The following is a 21,466-nucleotide window of genomic DNA, read 5'->3' on the forward strand; positions in this document are numbered from 1 at the left end:
AATAATCACAAGTTTAGCATTTTGTTTCCTATTTTTTGTGAACACTGGTTTTAAATTATGGTGCAATCCATTTACCTCAGAAGTCGCAATTCTGAACTGGGAATGACGTCACACCCGAGTTGACCCCTCAAGTAAAACAGCTGCTGTGCTAGCTCTTGTGCACAACATGTCCACAGATAGAAAGACTGAGTCAATGAGACATAAGACAGAAGTGATAACAAACAGATTTCATTTACTGTTGATGCACGGAGCAGCCATCTTTGATGATGAGGTCGGGGTTGGTGAGGTCCCTCTGACCTTCCAAGTTGGAAATCTGACCTCGGGAGGCATTCCAGTTGAAATTTAAAACGCACCATTAACTTGCAGCACTTTGTAACTTGGAGTAAAGTTAATACACATTTTATTAAGTTTACAAGATACAGAGTTGTATAGAACTAACTAATTGAAGCTAACATTAGCTCATTAGCATTAAATTAGACCTAACGGTGGAGCTAAGCTAAAAATCAGGATCATAAATCTTGCGTAAAATTCATCCTGTCGAGAACATGAATGTTTTTACCAACTTTCAAGGCAATCTATCCATTAATTGTCCCAACATTTCATTCAAAACCACAAATTAAGTTAAGTCAGTTGCTTCATCCTCTAGGGGGCAAGAAAGTCCATCAAACAGTTATTGAGACATTTTATCCGGTTGAAGCAGGTGGCTGTCCACCTATGGGTCCTGTTACACTCAAGGTGTCTTGCTGCTGTCGCCAACTTTTTGCTTATTCATTGAAATTCATTAATTTGTTTTCGTTAGATTTCACGTAAAAACCAGGAATGTCATTGCCGCAGTGGAGAGGAAAAATCTGTGAACTTTATCCCAAGGGGGGCGAGAAAGTCTGCACTAATTTTCAGATATATTAACCATTTTTAACCAGTCAGCAGCTTTCTCTTCACAGTAACGTTTGGACAAAGTTTCACTGCAATCCTTCCAATATTTGAGATTCAACCGGTTGAGGCAGGCGGCAGTCCACCTCGGAGTGTGGTTCTGCTCGTTGTTTTCTGCCTGTTAAAAGGAAGTATCTTCCCCCATGGTGGATTAAGATGGGTCTCTGTAAATAATATTATAAAGAGTATAATAAAAATAAACCTGCTCTCTCAGTAAAGTGTCCTGAGATGGCTTTTATTGTGATTTGGAGCTGTGTAAATTGATTGATTTATATTTCAGTCCGGATTAAAGTGGTGTACCAACAGACAGACCAACCGTGCCAACCCTCAAGCTTGTGTGGCTAAAGACATCCCTCTCCGGCTTTGTTTACCTGCTATCCACGGTCCAGATTAACCCGATATAATGATGCTGATCCATTTACCAGGAACAATTGATGAGCTGGACACGTCCCATCCCCAAAACAGAATACTCCTTATCCTCCTTTATCCAGCGGCCCTCGTTGACCTGCCATGGGTTCACACAAAGATACGGAGTGTACACATATCAAACAAACATCAAAGCCTCACAGTTAATCAATAAAAACACTATGACAGAGAGTTTGACCCAGAGGCCCAAGCAGGGAGAGACGTGGACACGCATAGTCCTTCAACATACATTATAAACCACATGACCACTTGCTGCTTCAAAGTAAATTATTGATCGAGATGCGAGAAAAGGAAGCTCGGGCATAATGTGGTTTGAATCTTCAGACTATGGCAGGCACTCACACAGACACACGCAGCCTCCATCTACTGTTGTCTAAGAGAGTGAAACACTCTGTTCTGGCTGAGAAATATGGGTCATTCTGCCGGGAAGGGAACAGCACAAATCCTTCACTTTATTTGGCCAACTCGCTGTGTTCGCACAATGCTAATTACCATGGTGAGACCTTGCTCCTAAAACTCTGTTGCATAACTGATTTCTCACAAACACACACACACACACACACACACACACACACGCACACACACACCACCCACGAAGAATTTCAGAATTTCAGCACAGCCCATATTAATTTTACATTAACCATGGCTGCCCTCTAGTGAATGGGTACCTGTACTACAAAAGCATTTTGCATGCACAAGGCAGCGATGGACTTACAAACACAAGTTGGCCTACATACTGTTATCGAAAAACTCAAGAAGGAGGACATTTTGCATGGTGGAATTACAAAAGAATTACCTGTGACAATCGGGCGAGGTGTGACATTTCCTTGACAAGTGGGCAACTCTGATTGTATGATACATTAGAAGCTCCAGAAAAGCCACTGAATGGACCTTGTGCTAAGATTGCTTTGTTGACTGCCTTTCCAGGGTGAGAAATTAACTTTCAATGTCATCTTTTATATTGTTGATCTTTATCTCACCCAACATACTTTGGAAATGAGTAGGGACACTTTAAGAAGTCATTGAAAAATTAAGTCTACTTGTCACTTGATTTATTATCTCAGAAACATGCTTTACTTTAGTTTATGGACCTGCACTCATTTAGGGTCAAATTAATGAATAGAATAAGCAGTGTGAACATTGACAAGCTGCTACCACTGTGACCTTTAAACCATGAATTAATGTACCTTAAATCCAGGCTAACACTAGCATTAGCTGCTTACTTGAAGTTTGTCCATAAACCAATGAGTGATGTCACAATGTACATTGAAAATTACACATTAATTATAGCATAGTTTGGTTGTTCAATCCTCTGTTGCTCTTTTAAATGAGCAAGGTACTAAACCCCGAAACAAGTTAAGGGGCATGTGGAGGGGAAAAGAATGTAAGTGTGAATAAAATGTTCTGTTAGCTCAACAATCTCATTTTCAGTAAAGCTGTCTTGTTCTTTTATTTTCGAACAGGCTTTTAGAGCTAATTTACATCTAATGTGTCAGGGGTGACAGCTATGCCAAAACATTCATTAGCACTTCTGAGCGTTACTCATGACAACCATTTGTCAATGCTTTGCTGTTAGCATTACATATCTGGTTTCAATGAATAATAACAATGTAAGTGAGAGGTTTTATTTCATAACATGATGATGAAACGGAGATATAAGAACCACGTGAAAAAGGCTGGCATTTGAAAAATGTACTGTAATAGTGGTAATAAGGTAAGCCGGATAACTCCAATATAGCTAAGGAATATGGCGTTGGTTGATAAAATAATTTCAAATGTCAAGCTAGCAATTTTCTCAGCCAAAACAGCCCCATTAGTTACGAATTAACACTCAAAACCGTTGTTTCATATGTTTGCTAGCTAGTAATTATTTCACGTTAGCGAGCAAGCTTGTAGAAAAAACCCAACACAATAATCCTCCATTATTCAGTTGACCTGCAAACTCAAAACAGTATTCTGCTATGTTAGCTAGCTAGCAATGTGTTCATGTTAGCAAGCAAGCTTACATTAGCAAAAAAGAAAAACAAACACATCCCCCATTATTCACTTGACTCATATGTTGTATTAGCCCTCAAAACAGTATTTTGCTATGTTAGCTATCTAGTTATTCGTCCACATTAGCGAGCAAGCTTATATTGGCGAAGTAAACCCAACACAATCTCCTTTATTTAGTTGATTTGTCAGCCTTGACTCTAGTTTTCTGTTGATGTCCGCTTCATTTGAGTTTGATCAGATGGTATTTGATAGAAAAAAACATTTTGTGCTTTGCTTTGGACTCTGTTGAGTCGTTGCTTTTGTGTTGTTGATTTTGCAGTGCAAGAAGCTAACCTTCAAACTTGCTACATCACTAGGTAGCTAGTTTACTTGCTTTAAAAAGAGTCAAACAACTACTGCCCTGAAACACATTAACAAAGGCAACAACATTTCACAAGATGGACCAACAGATCCAGCTTTTGCAGCTGAATTCTTCAAGCTGCAGCTTTCTTTCTGTCTCTCTTTTTTGTAAATTGTGGGTGTAGTGTGGGAGTTGAGAAATGAAGATGTTATTATACCGGTATGTGGGTTTCGCTGTTTAGTGCACATTGAATTTCAACACAAGGACAATACAGGTGTTGAACTGAGTTGAACTGAAAAAGAATTATAGCACTTATCAAATTGGGACATGAGTACATCCTGGTGGCACAACAATACAGTCACTTTATTGAGTCCTCTGAATTTTAAACACGCTGACGTCAAAATTATATAATGGTTTTCCCTGAGGCTGCTGGGAGAGAACCACAACAGCAGAATGGTGCGTGGGGGTGTTGACCGCTAACAGTCAGTGAAAGGAGCCTCAAACTGATGTTACATCTAACTTTATTTCTAACATGACTGTCCTTAAGTGAGTTTAATATTTGGAATAAAGCTGTTTTAGGTTCACTTCAGCCTTTGGAAATGTTTATATAGTTTTCCATGCGAGCCTGAGTAAATCACAAAAGAGTTGATGAGAATAAGCAGAAAATAATCAAGCAGTAATTTTTTTGTAGCAAAGAAAATTTTTTTTAATTTCATTTTAAATGTTGTGGGGCAGATGTATAAAGTAGCATAGAGCGAAGAACAATTACCAAAATTTGAAGATACTATACTAATTTTGTAAATGTACTTAACTAAATTCCACCATTGATAAGAAGGTGTGTTACTGTAGCTTAAATTGAATCAATCCCCAATAAAAATGCTCACTGTCCTCCTGTGGGGACTTTTAGGTTTGTGTTGATTTTGGCGCCCCCTGTGGACAATGCCGTACCTCTTATCTCTTTGCTGATTTTGTCCTGTAGATGGTTAAGTGGTGGCTTTTCAAAACAAAAAAAATCTCATCCTGCTTTCTTTAACAGTAATAAATCACTCACTTTAAATGTTTGGCCCTGGAAAATGTAAACAAATTTGTCTGACAGCTACCCCCGCCAGCGGTTTCAGGCATTAAAAATAACTGTATAGAAATAATCAATCTTGTTGCTGATGGTCTGGTTTGATTTTGTAGGTCATATAATCAGAATTACTTTCAGTCTGTTTCACAACCAACCAAAAACTCCTCACAGGAGCTTTGAAAGAGAAAGACAATACCCGTAATCTGCTAACTGTTGTGCCACCTAATGGCAGGCATTTAGGTAGTAGGCCTCTTTAAATGGCATTTTCATCTAATTTTAGACAGGTAGGTCTTTTCTCTCTTGGTATGGAGTTTGATTTACTGTTATTTTTTAACTGGAAATCTGTCTGCTGAGTTTTAGCTTTTACCACAATAAACTGAGTAATTTAAACTAAGTATTACTGTGAGCATATTTTTTTACCTTTTTTCAAATGGAAAATGGCCCTGGGTAACAAGATTATCAGGGAAAATGTTTCTGTAAAGATATTTAATCTTCAAATATAATTTAGTGAGTGTATAATCCTAGAAATAACATCTATCTGTATTCAATTACAGGATGTTAAACATATCACACAAGTTAATTGAAACTCAGACAGACAGAAATGGAGAATGTTGTTTGCATGTAATTCGGGTGAACAGACCCTTTAAACGCCAGGAAACACCGCAGTTACCAATTAACTTGATTGACAGACCAGGGTTGTAGAAGTATTTACAGGAGCTAACTTGCTAACACATCTAACTCAACCACCTGCAAGGGTTAGTTTAACGTTGCAACTGAAACAGATCGCATCTCCCTATTTGGTTTGATATTGCCTCTCTTCGTAAAGACGGTGAAAATGGCCTCACAGCAGCAGGTATCAAGGTTTTAAAAATTTAACCAAGTTAAATTGTTTGGTTTTAGCTTAATTTGGCATTAGCTTTTGCTAGCTAACGTTAGCTCACCAACCGTTGACGTTTGTTAACGACCGTTAGTTTGAACTTTTGGACTACAGCCGTTACTCCACTTTAGAACACTGAACCCATGGCTGTTTTACAGACTGTGTGGCCTGGTTCATGGACTTGCTGGCAAGTCCCCCTACCCTACGAGCTAACTGTTCCCAGGCCATCGTACTCGGCTAGTGACTATGCGGGTGTGGTGGTGCCGTCCCGGGTGATACCTTACTATTACAAAACGGTGATTGATAACCCAAGTGCAAGTAAGTAACGTCCCCGTGAAGACAGCTCTTTGAAATAAAATGTCAGTTAAAAGTAATTTCTGACGTACATTATATTTTTTATTAGGGGCAAAGTTTTAATTACAGGTTAGGTTTCCTACATTAACCAAAGTAATACTCGATAACTGTCGTTTCTTTATCAACAGTAGAGAACAGGAGATTCCTTCTAGACAGGTAAGCAGCTTCTCCCTCTTTATCCGTCAACTTGATTTAATAACCATGAATATGAGTACGTAAGCGCTCATTTTGAGTGTTTTACAGGTCTATATTTGACTTGGTGGACTCTCAGCCATACCTTTCCCTAACTGACCCTAAGCTGCTGGGTTGGTATCTCTGTTTGTCTCAGGAGGACAGAAAGCACATCCAAGGTATGTGTCAGTGCAGCCACTTGGTTCACAACATCTGCTTTTAACATCTTGGAGTTTTGCAGCCCGGCTAAACCTGTTCAGACTATCATTAGATGATACGTTTTTCAAATGAGTGACAGAAAAACCAATGTATTATTTTCAGGCCAACTGGCTCTGGTTCCAGCTTCTCTAACGGGAGGATTTGCTGCTAGTCTATGTTGTTGTGTAATTGTTTATTAAATGCCGAAAGTTTTTCCCCTTTTCTGTTTTTATGGAAATATTTGGCTATTAAATTTTATATTAAAGGTGTAGTTAACTTTGCAGTCCATGTTCATGATGAATCAGTCATGTGTTTTCCTATCTCCTAGATGAAGGAGGGTTTCACCTGTTCCTGCAGAGACATCCTGCCCTAGAACTGTCCCAGCATCATGTTTATGTGAAGTGTGAGTCTGTTTAGCTTCAATTATCCTCTAATAGCTGTGACACAAATTAAACAGTGACAGTTTTTATTCATGCACAATGCAGATAACCTTGGATGTCCAAATCCCGCCCAGCCTGCCGTAACATCCAAAAAGCACAAGTATGTTTTATGCTGTAATTGCACAGTTGATGACGCACCACATTACGGCTGTTTAATTTTGCATAGATTTTCTGTTGAAACTTTTTTTGTTGTTTTGTTTGATCTAGAGGGTCAGGAGGAAAGATGTGCACATGTGGTAATATGCAAATGTTAAACGAGAAACATCAGACGTTCTTCACACTCCTTTTTCTTTACATAAGTTTGAACCAGCCCAAACTTTAATACTAGTAAAGCTTCAACTTAACAGTTGTTTGTGTGCTTGTCCTGCCAGAAATGTCCCACACACAACCAGAGTTGAACATGAACCCCAATAAAGTGAGGGAAACTTTATCGCTGTTTGACGACAGAAACAACAGAACAGAACAGATGGTCCACCTGAACGACGGCCTCCAAGCAGCCTTCAACAACCCTGTCACACCAGAACCAAGCCATCACAAAGTGAGGGGATAAACCGTTTTTCTGCATGTATATTAAACAGCTAATGTTATAACACTGGCATAGTCTTAAACTGTTTAAGCTGTAAATGCACTGTTCCCTTCATTGGCTAAAAGATCAATAATAAATGTTTGTTTTGAAGGGTCCATCTCAGTACCAGCTGAATAAAGAAAGCCCTTCAAGGCAGATGGCTGGTAGCAGCACTGCAGCTGTGTACAAACATCCAGCAGCACTGGCGAGCTTCTCTGTTGACTTGGAGCTGGAAAGATGCAAACAGAAGTCTGAAGTCAGTCCATTACAGTAAGTATGCAACTTATGGCTGGCAATGTATGTTATTTGTTCTCAAATATGCCCCTTCTTTGAATTTAAATAATGGAGCGCTGGTTTAGCTCAGTCGGTAGAGCAGGCGCCCCTTCTGCAGAGGCTACAGACCTCGTTACACTGATCGCAGGCTCCACTCCCGGTCTGCCGATCACTTGGTGCACGTCGTCCCCCACTCTCTCCTCCCCATATGTCCTATTCATCTTCAGCTATCCTGTCGAGTAAAGGCAAAAGACAAGAGATGATCTTTAAATTCAAATAACATCTGGAGACAGTCTTTTCCATTTATTAGTTTGAGAAGTAATTTTAAACTCAAACCATGTACACAAGTTACTACATAAGATATTTGAATTCACTCTGGTGTGTTGAGTTTATCGTTAAATTACTTTTAGTCATTGTGAGTCATGTCTGAGTCTACAGCTACACTAATGTAATTACTAAATGCACAACTCTGGCTTGGGTTATGTTAGAGTACACACTAACCAGGGTTTTCAAAGCCCCTAAATCAGGGACTCCATGGGTCCATCTCAGTGTACACGATGGATCCATATTAATGTGAACAACATTGTTTCGTGTTACAGATCAGACTGGCCAACAGTTGAAAAGGAGTCTCCTTCTAAATACTACAGCTTTGACCAAATGGATGCTACAGAGTACCATGACAGCAGCATTATACACTCAGAGCTACAACCGCCTAGCTCTCCTCTGGACCCAGTGGGGGAGACTGGTACAAAGGAGTGGTGTCAGGGTCCAATGTTTCAGGGTAATGATCACACGAATGATGAGGATGAAGGTAGCTTAAGCAGGGAAGATCCAAGTGACAACTTCCACAGCGCCATGGAGGACGATCAGAGCATCCTGGCTTGTCTGCGCAGTGAAGAGAGGTCTGATCAGTCCGTCACTAAGGTGAACACCTCCCCTCTGCCCCCTGTTACTACCTGCGACATTATGGTTGGCACTGAGCAGGCGCCGTGCACGTCAGCTTTCACCCAAACTGAGCAGCCGGGAACATCTGACAAGAACATCATCACTGAAGTCCACATGGCAGATCTGGACTACCTCGCTGAGGTAACACTGAAACCAGAGAGCAGATATTTAGGTAGCTTCGGCAAAATGTTACATAACCTCCTTTTTTTTTTTTTGTACATTTCAGGAATTTATAAAACTGAAGACGGCGAAAGAACTGAGAGAGCAAAAAGAGGAAATGAGAAAGTAATGTATCAGTTACACACAGTCCGACAGTAGACCTGCCCTAGAGGGATTTCTTCTGCTGTATTATCTTTAATTATATGTTTTTTTGGCAGCTCTGGTTGTAAATTGAGAAAGGAATGTGACTGTATCCAGCGTGCTCAGCAGGCCGAGCTGTGCCTCCTGGCTCTGCAGTACAGCATGTGCAGACAGCACTGCTGGAGACTGTATTACACCTCCGCTGAGGGAGACCAGCTCACCGCACTGTAAGGAGACATCAGTGATCACATTTTTACCTGTTGTACATTTGCTCCTCCACTGAGACAATAAAGAGTCAAGTAATTCATTATCCAGCTGGAAAGGGAAGACATTATTTAAGCAGAATAATATTTGCTCTTGTTATTCCCCACCTCTCCGCAGGCCGCAGACTCCACCTGCGAACATGTTTAGTGTTCTGCAAAAGCTGGAATCTGACTTTAATCACATGAGGGAGAAGATCCTGGCAGGGGTTCCTCTGGGGAAACTGAAGCCTCTGTCTGTTGACTGTGAGAAGGTCACCACAGGGGCAAGTTACACCCCTGCACAGGTAGGACTGTGTGCACCATAATGCACACCGGACTGTACATTTCTTAAATTGTAATGGTCTCATTCTCTGTTCCTGTTCAGGTCATTGTTGACAACCTGGGAAAAGATCCTTCTGGGTATGTCGGCACATACTCGCGTGTGTCTGATCATACTATAATTAACTGTAAATGGTTCAGCAGAGTGGGCACATTTGACTTTTTAGATGGTGTTTTGATATTCTGATTCCAAGCAGCTCCCAGGAGCCACTAAAGCCTGAACCATCAGGTGAAGAAAAAGGAGGTTCAGATAATCAAAGCGGAAACGGCTCCCAGGTATTCTTACAGATCTGCAAATATAAGATGATTTATAGATCAGTCGATGTAAAGAATCGTAATCGAAATAATCTGCCTGAAATTAGATTTGCATCGCTTTGTGTTGCTGTTTATTTGCTATTTGAGCTAAATTTGTCATTTATTTCTCATATTTTTATGACTTATTTACTTCACAGCACAGTCAAAAGAAGGAAGAAAGAATCAAGGAGAACAGCAAAGCATCGAGAGCTGCAACTCTGATCCTCCAGGATAGAAATGCTTTCAACAAAGCACACAAGCCAGGGGAAAAGCAGTCAGGTAAGAAAAAAAAGTTGTCAAATAACTACCTGGGAAAGAGTCGACTGAATCAAGGATGTGTTTATTCTTTGTGTGGACAGCAGCTGCATCCAAAGAGCTCAACGCCAGCGAGGCGTGGTACGATGCTGAAGAAGACCTGGGGCAGAGTCTGCCTGCAGAGTCTGCAGCAACAGCTGAGACGGGACAGGATCCAATAGTGACAGCAAAAGATGAGGCCAGTGGTAAGTGTTCAGGGAAGGTAGCTAAAGAATAAAAAGAAGATTAAAGAAGAATTAAATTGTTAGTGGTGAATCTCTTTTAAATGCAGAATCAGCCAAGGAAGAGGCCAAGAGCTCCGTTCTCTTTGTTTCAAACCTGCCCAGTCATGTGACAGAGGTCAGTTCCTACATTTCTACCACCTCACTTGATTTACTTTTAGATGTGTATGTTTGAGCAATAAGAACTATCATGGTTTAAATAAGAAATCAGATTTTGTATTTATTTTACGCTCAGAACCATGGTGCAGTATATTGCCATTGTAGCCAGCAGGGGGCAGCACAGGCTTTAACTATAATGTGTGCTCTTCAGGGTGATGTGTTGCTGTGGTTTGAGAAATACCGTGCCTCAGAAGTCAACATCTCTGCTTTAAAGAACGGTTTGAGGTGAGCGACGATTCTGCTTTCAGAGAATAGTTATTGTGACAGACATTACCTGCGATTTTACTTTCACTCTTTGTCTAAAGAATGCATTAGATCCGTGTGTTTTTTTTAAAGTCCTATTTCATCCTGTATGACTTCTCATTGAGCAAGTTTTTATGTGAAAACAGCAATGTGCTTCTGAAACAGACAATGTAGCAACAGCCTGTTTCTGCATCTTCTAGAGTTGCCATAGTGATGATAAGTGGACTCCAGTCTGCCGAGGCTGCAGTGAGAGAGCTGAATGGCTGCTGCATGCAAAGCCATGTTTTACATGTGGAACACATCAACAAAGCTGCTGGTGGGAGTCAGAGCCGGGCTTCAGACTCCATCAGTGGGTCTGAGTCTGCACAGGACGCCACTAACACACAAAGCGATGCCTCCAGCAGCACTGAGAGGAAGGTGAGAACACCAGGAAACATAAAATAATAAGAATAAAAAATCTGGTAGAAATGTTGGCAAGAAGCGCTGAAAACAACAGACAAAAGCACAGGACCGTTTTAGTAAACACTTTGGTAAACACATGTATGAAGAAGTCCGTCCAAAGCAAATACATCTGCATGTGTTTTGATCTTCGATTGATTGTTTCAGTGAATTTTTTTTAAGCAAAAATCCAAATATACTCAGATTTTTGCTTCTCAAATGTGAGCATTGCTGATTTCTTTTATGTAAAAAAAAGGAAATAGAACATCTTTCGGTTTTGAGTTGCTGGTTCGATAAAACAAAGAAGTACTACCCTTGGAAGTACTGCCCTAAAGCTCCGTCCTCCCTCTAGTTGATAACTCAGCCACCGCTCAGCTCCAGCATCAAGAACAGGAAGGTGGTCTGCATCTCCCCGACAACAAAGGGAACCTGCGTGCCCCAGCATTACTGCACCATGGGCAGCTTCAACACACTGATGGCAGAGCTGACGCAGAGGCACCCAGATGTCAGCAGACAGAGGATCGTTGATGCTCTGATCGAGCTGAAAGCTGAACACCATGGCGTCCTCAGCGGCCTCCCCCTCCGGACCATCAGAGACATGACGTCTGAGCTCCTGACCAGGCCAGCCAGTGCAGCACAGTTATGAGGAAGCAGTTCTTTTAATATTTTTGTTATTAGAAATCGGTTTGCAGTTTTTGCTAGCATTACAAATCCCACATTTTAAAATATTGGGAAGCACTTAATCTAAAAGAAACTAGCCTGAAAAAGTTATAAAGCGTTGCTATAAGCTACCATAGTTCCTGTGTTCCTTTCTAGTACCATTGAATTGATTGTTAATGGGTTCAAAAACATTGATGTACTGAAGGTTTAAGGGCTAAACAAGCTGCATTCATGTAAGTGTTTAAAGTTGCATACGGTTGAATATGCAGCAGCTTTGTTTCTACATAAGACCTCTGTCAATAAAAAAGACATCGAAAATGTTCTTACCTTCACCTGTGTTGTGCCCACTGTGTGCTCATCTCTCATCCTGCCTGTGTCCTTCTGAATGGCTTTATTACTAAACGCATGTCAGGCAGAGAGGAGGATTGAGTGAGGATGCACAGGTGTAGCCTTTGTAGAAGTTTTTTTGGCATCCGTGTTTCACAAAGTTGAAAAAAGTACATTTGTACATCTTTATTTGATAATGCCATGCTAAATGTTATAAGTACATACAGTATATGTCGTTATAAACACTCGAATCCTGTTTCCTCGTTTCACTTCTTCCTCTTTCGCCACTGCTGCAGCTGAAAGGGACTTAAAGGCAAGGAGAGGAATCGAGGAAAGGAATCATGGATGTACAAATTCAATTCAAACTACTTAATGTCAGTTCTCACAGACAATGGACCTATGTGCAATAAAATACTGTAGTTTGAAATATATGTTATGCCTGAAAAGACAGTTGTACATAGTAAGTTCAAATGCAGAATTGTTAGCAGTAAATCCAGGTGTAGATGGCTGGAATGGACCAGGCTGCAACATGGTAGGTTGTTTGTTTTTGATTGGTTTAATTGCCAGCTTGCAAGTAAAAATATTTAAAATGAACACAACTTTTATCTCTTCTTTTAATCTTCACGTTTATTTTATTTTTCTTCCACAGATAATGCAAGATTATGGCTCTCTTATGAGTCCAAAGTAGCTAACTAAAGAGGAACGTAAATGCTTAAAATGCCCAGCAACAGATCCATGACCTCAGGGAGCAGTTCCTCGGAGCTACCGCTAGGTGTCCTCACTAACTGCAGGCTGTGCTGTGCGGGTGTCAGCCTCAATACGGTGCCAACAGTTCAACGGAGCAACGAAAGGGTTAATGTAATCCCCAGTTAGGAGAGGGCGGAGATTCCAGCTGGGACTCAAACCGGACAAACCGAGGGAGAGGAACACGAATCTGAAGAAGGAAAATCACTGTGGGAAGTTGTGTGAAATCTGTTCATATTTTGGACTTTTCTTTTCCCGGCTCCAGTTCACCTTTGCCCTGTTGTGGACCGAGAAGTGCCCTGAAATCGATGGAGAAGTTTTGGGGTTGCTGTCAGATATGGGTGAAGTAGTACAGACGTGGGAAGCTGCGTCCAAACGGAGAAACTTGAGTTCCCGAAGCGGATCAACAGGACTGCGCTCTCTCTGCAGACTGTAAAACAATGGCAAACTGTCTCTGCCTGCACACGGATCCTTTATTATGAACCGGGAATAAACGCTTCAGAGGAGCTGAGATGGAATAAGCACACTTTACTGTTGGTGTTTGCACGAATCGACAGGAATAACTCCAACGAGAGCTCTCATGGTAAAGTAGTAAATCTGTGTCAGCTTCGAGAAGAGCAACAAATCTGTTTTTGCACGTCAACACGCCGAGTGACACCATGTGCAGCCCGGGGACGTGGATGTGGAGAGCCGCTCTGTGCTGCGTGCTTCTAGAAACACTTCTGCACACTGCCAGAGGTAAAGACAAAGCAGGCTTGTTGTGCTTTGCAATAAATCCCCTATTATCTGCATTCAGCTTGTTTTTGCAACAATATAGAGCCAGTGTTTGTGCATACACACACACACACACGCGGGATTTAGAGCTACTGTAAACTGGAGCCACATGGAGGCGAGAGAAACGGGTCAACATTGGGTTGTTTATGTTTCCAGGCAGGTTACAGAGGAGAGATGTCTCTGAGAGGAATTATATTTGTTCATGAAAACTAACAAAGCCTAAATGTTCCTGTAGGTATTACATTGTTGGACTATAGCAATTATCTATTGCAAGACTGATCTAAATATGTAATCAATGTGTACCAATAGTGAAAAAATAAGAACCTCTGCGATGTCATGAATTCAAACTGTGAGAATATTATACCATTTAACCGTTTGCACAAGCAGATGAATCGTATTTGATCTTTTTTATTGCTGTAGCTTGTTTATGTCTCCTTTTTACATCATTTAGCTTAGGAATGATAGAAACATCCCATAATATGATGCAATCCAAAGCAACAGCCACAAACTACAGCTTTAAACATTAGCATAGAACTAAAAAGGAACCACTCAGACACAGTGCCAACAAATATAAGACCATGTCTGCAAGGTGAATGTTGTTTAGCTGTGCACAGAGGTTTCTGTTTACCCTTATTTTAAGTCCTTTCATGGAAGTACACTTGTTATTGTTGTAGTTGTAACCGTCCCTGTCTGTTTTCCAACACCTTGTCAGGTCTCAACATGTGTATGAGTGGCAGCGCTACGTCCTGTGAAGAATGCCTCCTGATTCACCCCAGTTGCGCCTGGTGCGCACAAGAGGTAAAGCTCACCTGCTGCAATTATTTTCATGCTTTATGCTCTTTGCAGGCACAGAGCCTCGACCCCTTTTTTCACTATATTGCAACCTTTCATCCCCTTTTTCTCTGAGTTGCATCACTCAGTGTTTGGCTTTTGATCCTGCAGGATTTCGGGAGGTGGCGGAGTCTGACATCCCGCTGCGATTTTAGTCAAAACCTGCAGAAGAGAGGCTGCGATCTGCGGTCCATTGAGTACCCCAAGAGCAGCATTTCTGTCCTGCAGAACATGCCCCTGAGTTCTAAAGGGTCCGGGGCCACACAGTACGATGTGGTCCAGATTATGCCTCAGAAGATCTCTCTCAGCCTGCGGCCTGGTAAGTAAGAGTCAGTGCATAGGAGAAGGTGTGTCTATAAAAGAAGGGCTTCCTCATAAATAATACAGCTCTTCCTGCCTCGACTCATGATTTTTATAAGTAACCCTAAAAGATAAAAGATTCTGTCCTCCTGTCCATGCAGGAGACCAGACGTGGTTCGGGCTGCAGGTGCGGCAGGTTGAGGACTACCCGGTGGATCTCTACTACCTGATGGACCTCTCTCTTTCTATGAAAGATGATCTCGACACCATCCGAAACTTGGGGACCAAACTCGCCCTGGAGATGGGGAAGCTCACCAGCAACTTCAGGCTGGGATTTGGTTCCTTTGTGGATAAAAACATGTCGCCCTTCTCCTACACGGCACCCAAATATCAGGAGAATCCGTGCAGTGGGTGGGTAGTGGAGACATGATTTACACCATGATTTAAGACGATTCTTTACCCTGAGCTCTATTTCTATGTTAAAGTATGTATATGACCTGAAGGCTAAATACACTTTGGAATTAGTCCCATTGATCTCCTATGTTCAGCTTAATCCTTGAGTGCACATGCACCCGATCAAATCTGCAAGAATCTGCAAGGTTGAGTGAACAACGTGACGTAAATGTTTCACTATAGATGAAAGGAATATCCTGAAATAATAATTCACTCCAGGCCAAACAGTCTATTTTTACACACTCATGAATCATGTACAGTTAGACATCCTGCAGTTGCTTGAAAGCGAGTTCCTTCATATACGTAACAGCAGTGCGAGTTCTTCAAAATGGCCCCTCTGCCCCCGCCCCCGCTCCTGGTTGTTGATGAGGTCAAACTGAAAGGCAGCGGAGCAGATTGAGGGGTGAAAAAGCTGTGGCACACGATGTTTGCCCCCGAGGTGAGACAGCAGTGCACTAACTCAGCCCCTGCCATCGCGCATCACTTCCCATCTAGGTTATGGCTGTGGTCGGGCGTGTGCGTGAGCGTGTGCCACACAGTGACGCACGGCGGGCGAATATTTAAAGAGATAGATGACAACAGGACAACAGTTCATTTAAGTGTCTTTTTAAAGGTTTTAATGTGTATTTGGGACCATTGCTGATATTGCCTAGATTATCTTACATCCCTACTTTTGTATATAAATGGCATATATAACCTTTTTGCTGGTTTGAATGTTGTCCTGATGTGACTTTGGGAGGAAATGTCCTTATCTGACCTATCTGTCCCCCTCACACAGATACAAACTGTTCCCAAACTGTGTCCCCACCTTCGGTTTCCGCCACATCCTCTCGCTGACGGATAAAGTGGACCGTTTCAACGAGGAGGTGCAGAAGCAGATGGTGTCCCGCAACAGAGACGCACCTGAGGGCGGATTCGACGCCATCCTGCAGGCTGCTGTTTGTAAGGTGATGTATCTGCTTTCACGCTCCTTTTGTTCTTCTGTAAATGAACTAGTTGACTAGTTATTTAGTGACAGCTCACTTTTGGTTCAGCTGAAGGGGAGAGCAGCTGTGAAAATTCTGAGATGCCCCTGTGACAAGCGTGTGTCCTATTTGCTTGTTAATTAAAAGTACTAGCGGGGGTATGGACAGACAGGAAGTGCAGTCTGGTGCAGCTGGTTAAACATGAGGACGAGTCACTCTCAGGCCCAGTTATTTCCCTGTTCTCCTCTGCCAATTTAATTGTTTTCTACAGGAAGAGAATGACTCCCTTAGAGTGGCTCCTGCCTTGTAATTTACTCGTGCTGCACTGTTTCAAACACTCCTTGGAGGCTGGGCTGGGTCCGTCCCAGGGCCTGATTGATCCTATTTTTTATTGAATCGAGTTGAAATCAGGGCAGCACTGTGACGTCTGTCACATGAATATGAGTTTAAATGAAATAATTGTATTGTTTCAGAAGGCTAGCTGGTTGCCTGCTTCTTTGAAGATCAGCATGCAAATACGGATCTTCTTCTCTAAAGTAAAGCTACAAGCTAATATGAATAAATATGATCTTTAATATTGTCAAAATTCTACACGGCATGTTTTTAAACTTAAAAGAGAATCCAGGTATCAAACAAAATGTACAGAAAGTTGTGGAGTAGCTTCAGCTGCGTAACAGGTTGCAATTGCTGCAACATCATCCCTGCAAATGCTGATCAAAGTGCGTCTACTAAAAGTTCATGTTGTTTCCACTGACAGGCCCAGGTTGTTATTTTAAATGTCTGACAACATGACAGAAAGGATCCCTACAGAGATACACCTATTTGTTAGGGACGATCCTTTTTTTGAACCAGAAACGGTCATCACGTCGCTCTCTTCAAAGCCACTAGACTCAATTGACAAATACAGTAATTTTGTCTCACAGGAGATTAAAGCCTTATTTGGTAAATTTGTTTTATTGTGGAAGTTTTTTTTTAAGGGTTAGTTCTGATCCAACACAATATTTGTGTAACACACAACAACAATACATTCAAACTGGTTGAGGCAGCAGTAGCATGCAGCTATATGCAATAGCAAGCAACTAACGTATTCTGGGGTAAAAATAGCTGTTTTTGTCAATGGAGTCTGGTGGCTTTGAAGAAAGCGATGAACGGCTGTTTCTGGTTTAATAAAGCTTCTTCCTCTGTAACAAAAAGGTCCATCTCTGTCGGGATCCTTCCGTAATGTTGTCAGACACGTAGAATAACAATCTGAGCTGTCAGTGACGCATAAAACACGTTTAGTAGACGAAATTCCATCGTTTGTATTTCTCACAGGGATTATGCTGCAGACATTACAGTCCTTTTCATGGCTGCAGGTTGAAACAAGTCGTGTCAAGTCAAAATATAATAATAGGTTTTAATACTTATCCAATCAAGCCTTCATGTTTTGTGTTTATGTAGTTGTTAAGAAATACCTTTTAGCCTTGCCCATGAGTTAAACACGGCCTTTAACATAATTGCTTCCCGTTTGACTAACCGTCATCATCGTGTGTCATCATCGTGTGTCACCTCTGTAGCGTGCAAACCTCGGCCTTCTCACACAACATCTCTTCTGTTTTGCTGAACACTTGCTTGGTTTCCTCTTCTGATAGGATCATCCACAGCTCTATTGTGAACTGTACAAGCCAAATAACGAACAAAAGAAGGGCAAAATCCCTCTCTTCCCTTTCGAAATGTTCTGTTTCTTTAGCGCCCCGCATTAGTCAGCACTCTGTCAATGCTCACTTTGGCATGCCTGTTGTTTCCTGTTGATAAAAGACAGGACTGCGCCTGCGGCTGCTGGCTGTAGTTACACTCTCACTGTTTTGTTTGTGTTTGGATCAGTGGTTCTGGAGCTTGTGGAAAGTATCCACAAGAAGTTTAAAGTTAATTAAGGATATAAAGCGATTTTCTGAAGGGATGACGTGACTTTTTTTAGTCATCTGATTAAACATAATAGCTCTTAGAACGTTTTAAAATCATCCTCTGGTGTAATCCTAATAACCAAACCCCTGCACACGACAAAAAGAGTCCATAATCCAGGGTCCTAATCTGCTGTGTCCTGTGAACAGACGGAGATCGGTTGGAGAAAGGAGGCCTACCACCTGCTGGTGTTCGCCACAGACGACGTTCCTCACCTCGCTCTGGACGGCAGGCTGGGAGGCCTCGTCCAGCCGCACGACGGAAAGTGTCACCTGAATGAGAGGAATGAGTACAGCGCCTCCACAGAGATGGTAAGAAGAGACTCCATTTGTGTTGTTTGGCTCCGAAACAAAGCAGGGTGTCCAGCAGTTATATCTTTATTTCTTTAAACCATTAAAGAGCTATTACAAAATAAAACAGGAAGAGAAAAAGAGGAGAGGAATATTTTAATTTAAGTGGAATTATCTTATAGCTGCATATTGACCCTGCAGTTTTACATTCCTGTAGCGAACATGACACCTGGAACGTACTGTAACACATTGTAGGGACAAAATCCAGCTTTGAATAGACGTTGGAATTTTACTCAAAGATATGTCTGCTACCTTCAGCCTTCTTTCTTATTTGAAGTCTAGCTCTTTTATGATAGTATGCTAACACTGCCTGGCTCTTATCCAAGCCTACATTAATGGATTTAGGTCAACTAAAACTCAGCTGAAGTAAACTCTTCTTTAACCCAGCAACTTGAGCTTGTTAACAGCAACACCATGTGGTGGTAATTGCAGAGGGATGAGCAAATACTCGAGTCCACACCTGGAGGCGGCTAGTTAAACCACAGAATAGACTGTTGGCTTGTAACCGCACATCTGAGGAGCATGCAGAGGTACAGAAACGGCAGAGATGTTTGTCTCTGGATCTCTTGCTGACAACCAAACCTCAAATAACTCCGACACAAAAAGTCTTTGACATGTGGTTCAAGTTTATCTGTTCCTGAGGATGCCAGCAGGCTAATACTATAAACATGATAGGCTAAATACCATGTGGATGTCACTGTGCTCCAATTACAGTTTTATTATTTAAGTCTGATTTATTTTGCTCTAAATCAGAATTTCAGAACACTAATCGATGGCCATGTTTGTCTATAAAACTACAGAGAAGTTAAGCTTTGAGTGGAGAGAATGAATACTTCTTTATCTGTGTCTCCGGTCTGGGGCTGCACAATTCATCCAGAAACTAGCATAACAACATGATGGCCAAGTGCACAGAAAATCAGAGACATTTGTGTGTTGCAAGAGATTCCCTGGAAACAAATCTTGTTCTCCAAATGTAAGAAAAAGTGTTTGTTTTGGTGCAGACCCCGTTAATGTAACGTGTTAATGGTTTCAATGTTATTTTTTCACCAATGGAAATCTAAAATTGTCTTCCAAGACTTTTGAAAAGATTTTGTTTCCTGTTTTTGGTTTTTGGGACACGTTGTTCCACTTTTCAGTGAAAGTCTGTTAGATTTGTAACTGATACAAACCACTGGAAGGTTATTTTCCATGCTCCATCTGAAGTTTAAAGAATCTCTGCAGAGATCCAAAGAAAATATCACCAACCAAGTGTAATCTGGATGCTCTCTGGGTCTTTCTTTGTGATACTCATTTTCTTATTCTGCTAATATCTGACTCAGATCAGTTTTTCCATCACAATTCACATAGAGTCTGCGCTTTTAAATGTATAATTGGGCAGTTTATATGTGGTATTAGATCAGTTTTGTTTAATTAATGTCAAGTTAACATGAAATCCAAGCTTTTCTACGCATACGTCTCGCTCTGACTTCCACGTATACACCAGTATAGCTCTGAAGGTGTTCTCAGTATCTTATATCATATATAAAAGTTTCTCACTGCACTCAAAGGCATATATCTCTTTTGCAGTTTGTTCTGTGCAGATTTAAGAAACATTATGAACCGCCAAACACGAGAAATGATCCGAGCAGTAAGTCAGAGTTGAGAACTAAAGCTCGCAGTGTCGACGTCGGCTAAACGAAGAAGCAACATGGGTCTTTAGTGAGGTGTCAAAAGGCCAGCAGAGCAATGTAAACAGAGCTTCAACATTTGTAAGCTAGCATCTAGCAAAATTACCCATAATGCCCCTCTCCGTCTCTCTCTACAGGACTATCCCTCTCTGGCTCTTCTGGGGGAGAAACTGGCAGAAAACAACATCTTCCTCATCTTTGCAGTGACTAAACGTCTCTATGTTATTTATAAGGTAATTTAATTTGCCTGTTTTACCTTTAAGTGCTCTTAATATTCCTTTACCTTCTTTTTAATACGAAGGTGACTAATGCCGTTTTATTTTTTCTCTTCTGAAGAATTTCACTGCACTCATACCTGGAACCACAGTGGAGATCCTGGACCAGGACTCTAAGAATGTCATCCAGCTGATCATCGCAGCCTACAATGTGAGTACAGAGAGTGTGAGCCGGTCTGACTGTCAGCGCGTCTGGTTTCCTGTTAGTGTGAGGGAGAGTAACGACACAGAGCGATTTAAGAAGATAAGATGAGGGGGAGGAAAACGGAGGCAAATTCTTTCAAGTCTTCCCACCGCTCTGACACATTTAATGAGCCTCCAGCTGACAGGGGTGGCTGCACACAGGCTGGGCCTCTCCTTCTGGGAGGACGTTTGGGTGCTGAAGTGAGTTAGCAGCTCACTTTGTAGCAAAGAGATTTTTCTCTCAGGGATAGAAACAATTAGTTGATTAATCTATTAGTCTTTGACGGAAAAGTAAAGGATGGTTTTGATAATAAAGGAATCATTTTAAACGTTACACATGTGGTTAGTGTCGTGCACCTAAATGTCAGCTGAGGAGTTGAGAGCTGAAAAATGTTTTGGACTGTTGGTCGGACAAAACAAAGCTTGCTTTTAGTGTGTAACATTTTTTAGAATAAAATTGTGGTTCCCCAAAAATCTGCTGTTGATTTCAGAGGATGTGGATAAAGGATAAAGGTGAGATGTCAAATGATTAATAGGATAGGAAGCAGGAAGCATAGGAAGCATAACGTCTTTCAGACTTTCCTCCACTACATTTTTATGTGCTATGATGTTAAGATCAATATTATGAATTGTATCAAATTTTTAAGTTCATTTTAACAAGGATGTTGTCGTAGAACGAAGTGCAACTGATGAGGGAAATAGAATTTGCTGGTGACTTTTTTCTAAAAAGTAACTAGTGACAGATTTAGTGACTTTTTCAGACCAGTGAAATGTATTGTATTTTAATTCATTCCCATGTATGCTGCTCAGAGTAATCGCAGTTCACGGCTCCTCTGCCAACAGTTCGAGTTGCTCTCTCCTC

General features: G+C 41.4%; 2 protein-coding genes across 2 annotated transcripts in view; both read left to right on the top strand.

Moving 5' to 3' along the window:
* The first annotated feature begins 5,780 nt into the window (after positions 1-5,780).
* rbm44 (RNA binding motif protein 44) lies at positions 5,781-11,780 on the top strand. Its single transcript, XM_069663396.1, has 20 exons — positions 5,781-5,955; positions 6,120-6,147; positions 6,235-6,341; positions 6,689-6,763; positions 6,846-6,900; positions 7,008-7,036; positions 7,172-7,338; positions 7,478-7,635; positions 8,238-8,724; positions 8,810-8,868; positions 8,961-9,110; positions 9,265-9,430; positions 9,511-9,545; positions 9,662-9,740; positions 9,917-10,037; positions 10,118-10,258; positions 10,345-10,412; positions 10,605-10,678; positions 10,897-11,113; positions 11,487-11,780. The coding sequence occupies exons 1-20, from the start codon at positions 5,781-5,783 to the stop codon at positions 11,778-11,780; spliced, it is 2,685 nt and encodes an 894-aa protein (XP_069519497.1).
* A 1,440-nt stretch (positions 11,781-13,220) lies between these two features.
* The window catches only part of itgb5 (integrin, beta 5), a 51,806-nt gene continuing 43,560 nt past the window's right edge, over positions 13,221-21,466 (top strand). The window contains exons 1-8 of the mRNA XM_069662837.1: positions 13,221-13,603; positions 14,352-14,437; positions 14,582-14,789; positions 14,932-15,181; positions 16,002-16,170; positions 18,279-18,440; positions 20,284-20,379; positions 20,483-20,572. Of these exons, the coding sequence (XP_069518938.1) occupies positions 13,525-13,603; positions 14,352-14,437; positions 14,582-14,789; positions 14,932-15,181; positions 16,002-16,170; positions 18,279-18,440; positions 20,284-20,379; positions 20,483-20,572 (1,140 nt within the window). The 5' untranslated portion in view covers positions 13,221-13,524. The remainder of the gene's footprint in view (positions 13,604-14,351; positions 14,438-14,581; positions 14,790-14,931; positions 15,182-16,001; positions 16,171-18,278; positions 18,441-20,283; positions 20,380-20,482; positions 20,573-21,466) is intronic.

Source organism: Semicossyphus pulcher, unplaced genomic scaffold (assembly GCF_022749685.1).
Source record: "Semicossyphus pulcher isolate SPU_LCO1_2020_fin unplaced genomic scaffold, fSemPul1.0.p SCAF_15, whole genome shotgun sequence".
In the NCBI taxonomy this organism is placed as follows: domain Eukaryota; kingdom Metazoa; phylum Chordata; class Actinopteri; order Labriformes; family Labridae; genus Semicossyphus; species Semicossyphus pulcher.

What these genes read in the sequence shown, in the direction of transcription:
- rbm44 (XM_069663396.1), top strand. Translation starts at nt 5,781, where the DNA reads ATGGCTGTTTTACAGACTGTGTGGCCTGGTTCATGGACTTGCTGGCAA. An exon ending in AGCAAAAGATGAGGCCAGTG is followed by an intron (nt 10,259 to 10,344) that starts GTAAGTGTTCAG and finishes TTTTAAATGCAG; the next exon opens with AATCAGCCAAGGAAGAGGCC. An exon ending in GCTTTAAAGAACGGTTTGAG is followed by an intron (nt 10,679 to 10,896) that starts GTGAGCGACGAT and finishes TGCATCTTCTAG; the next exon opens with AGTTGCCATAGTGATGATAA.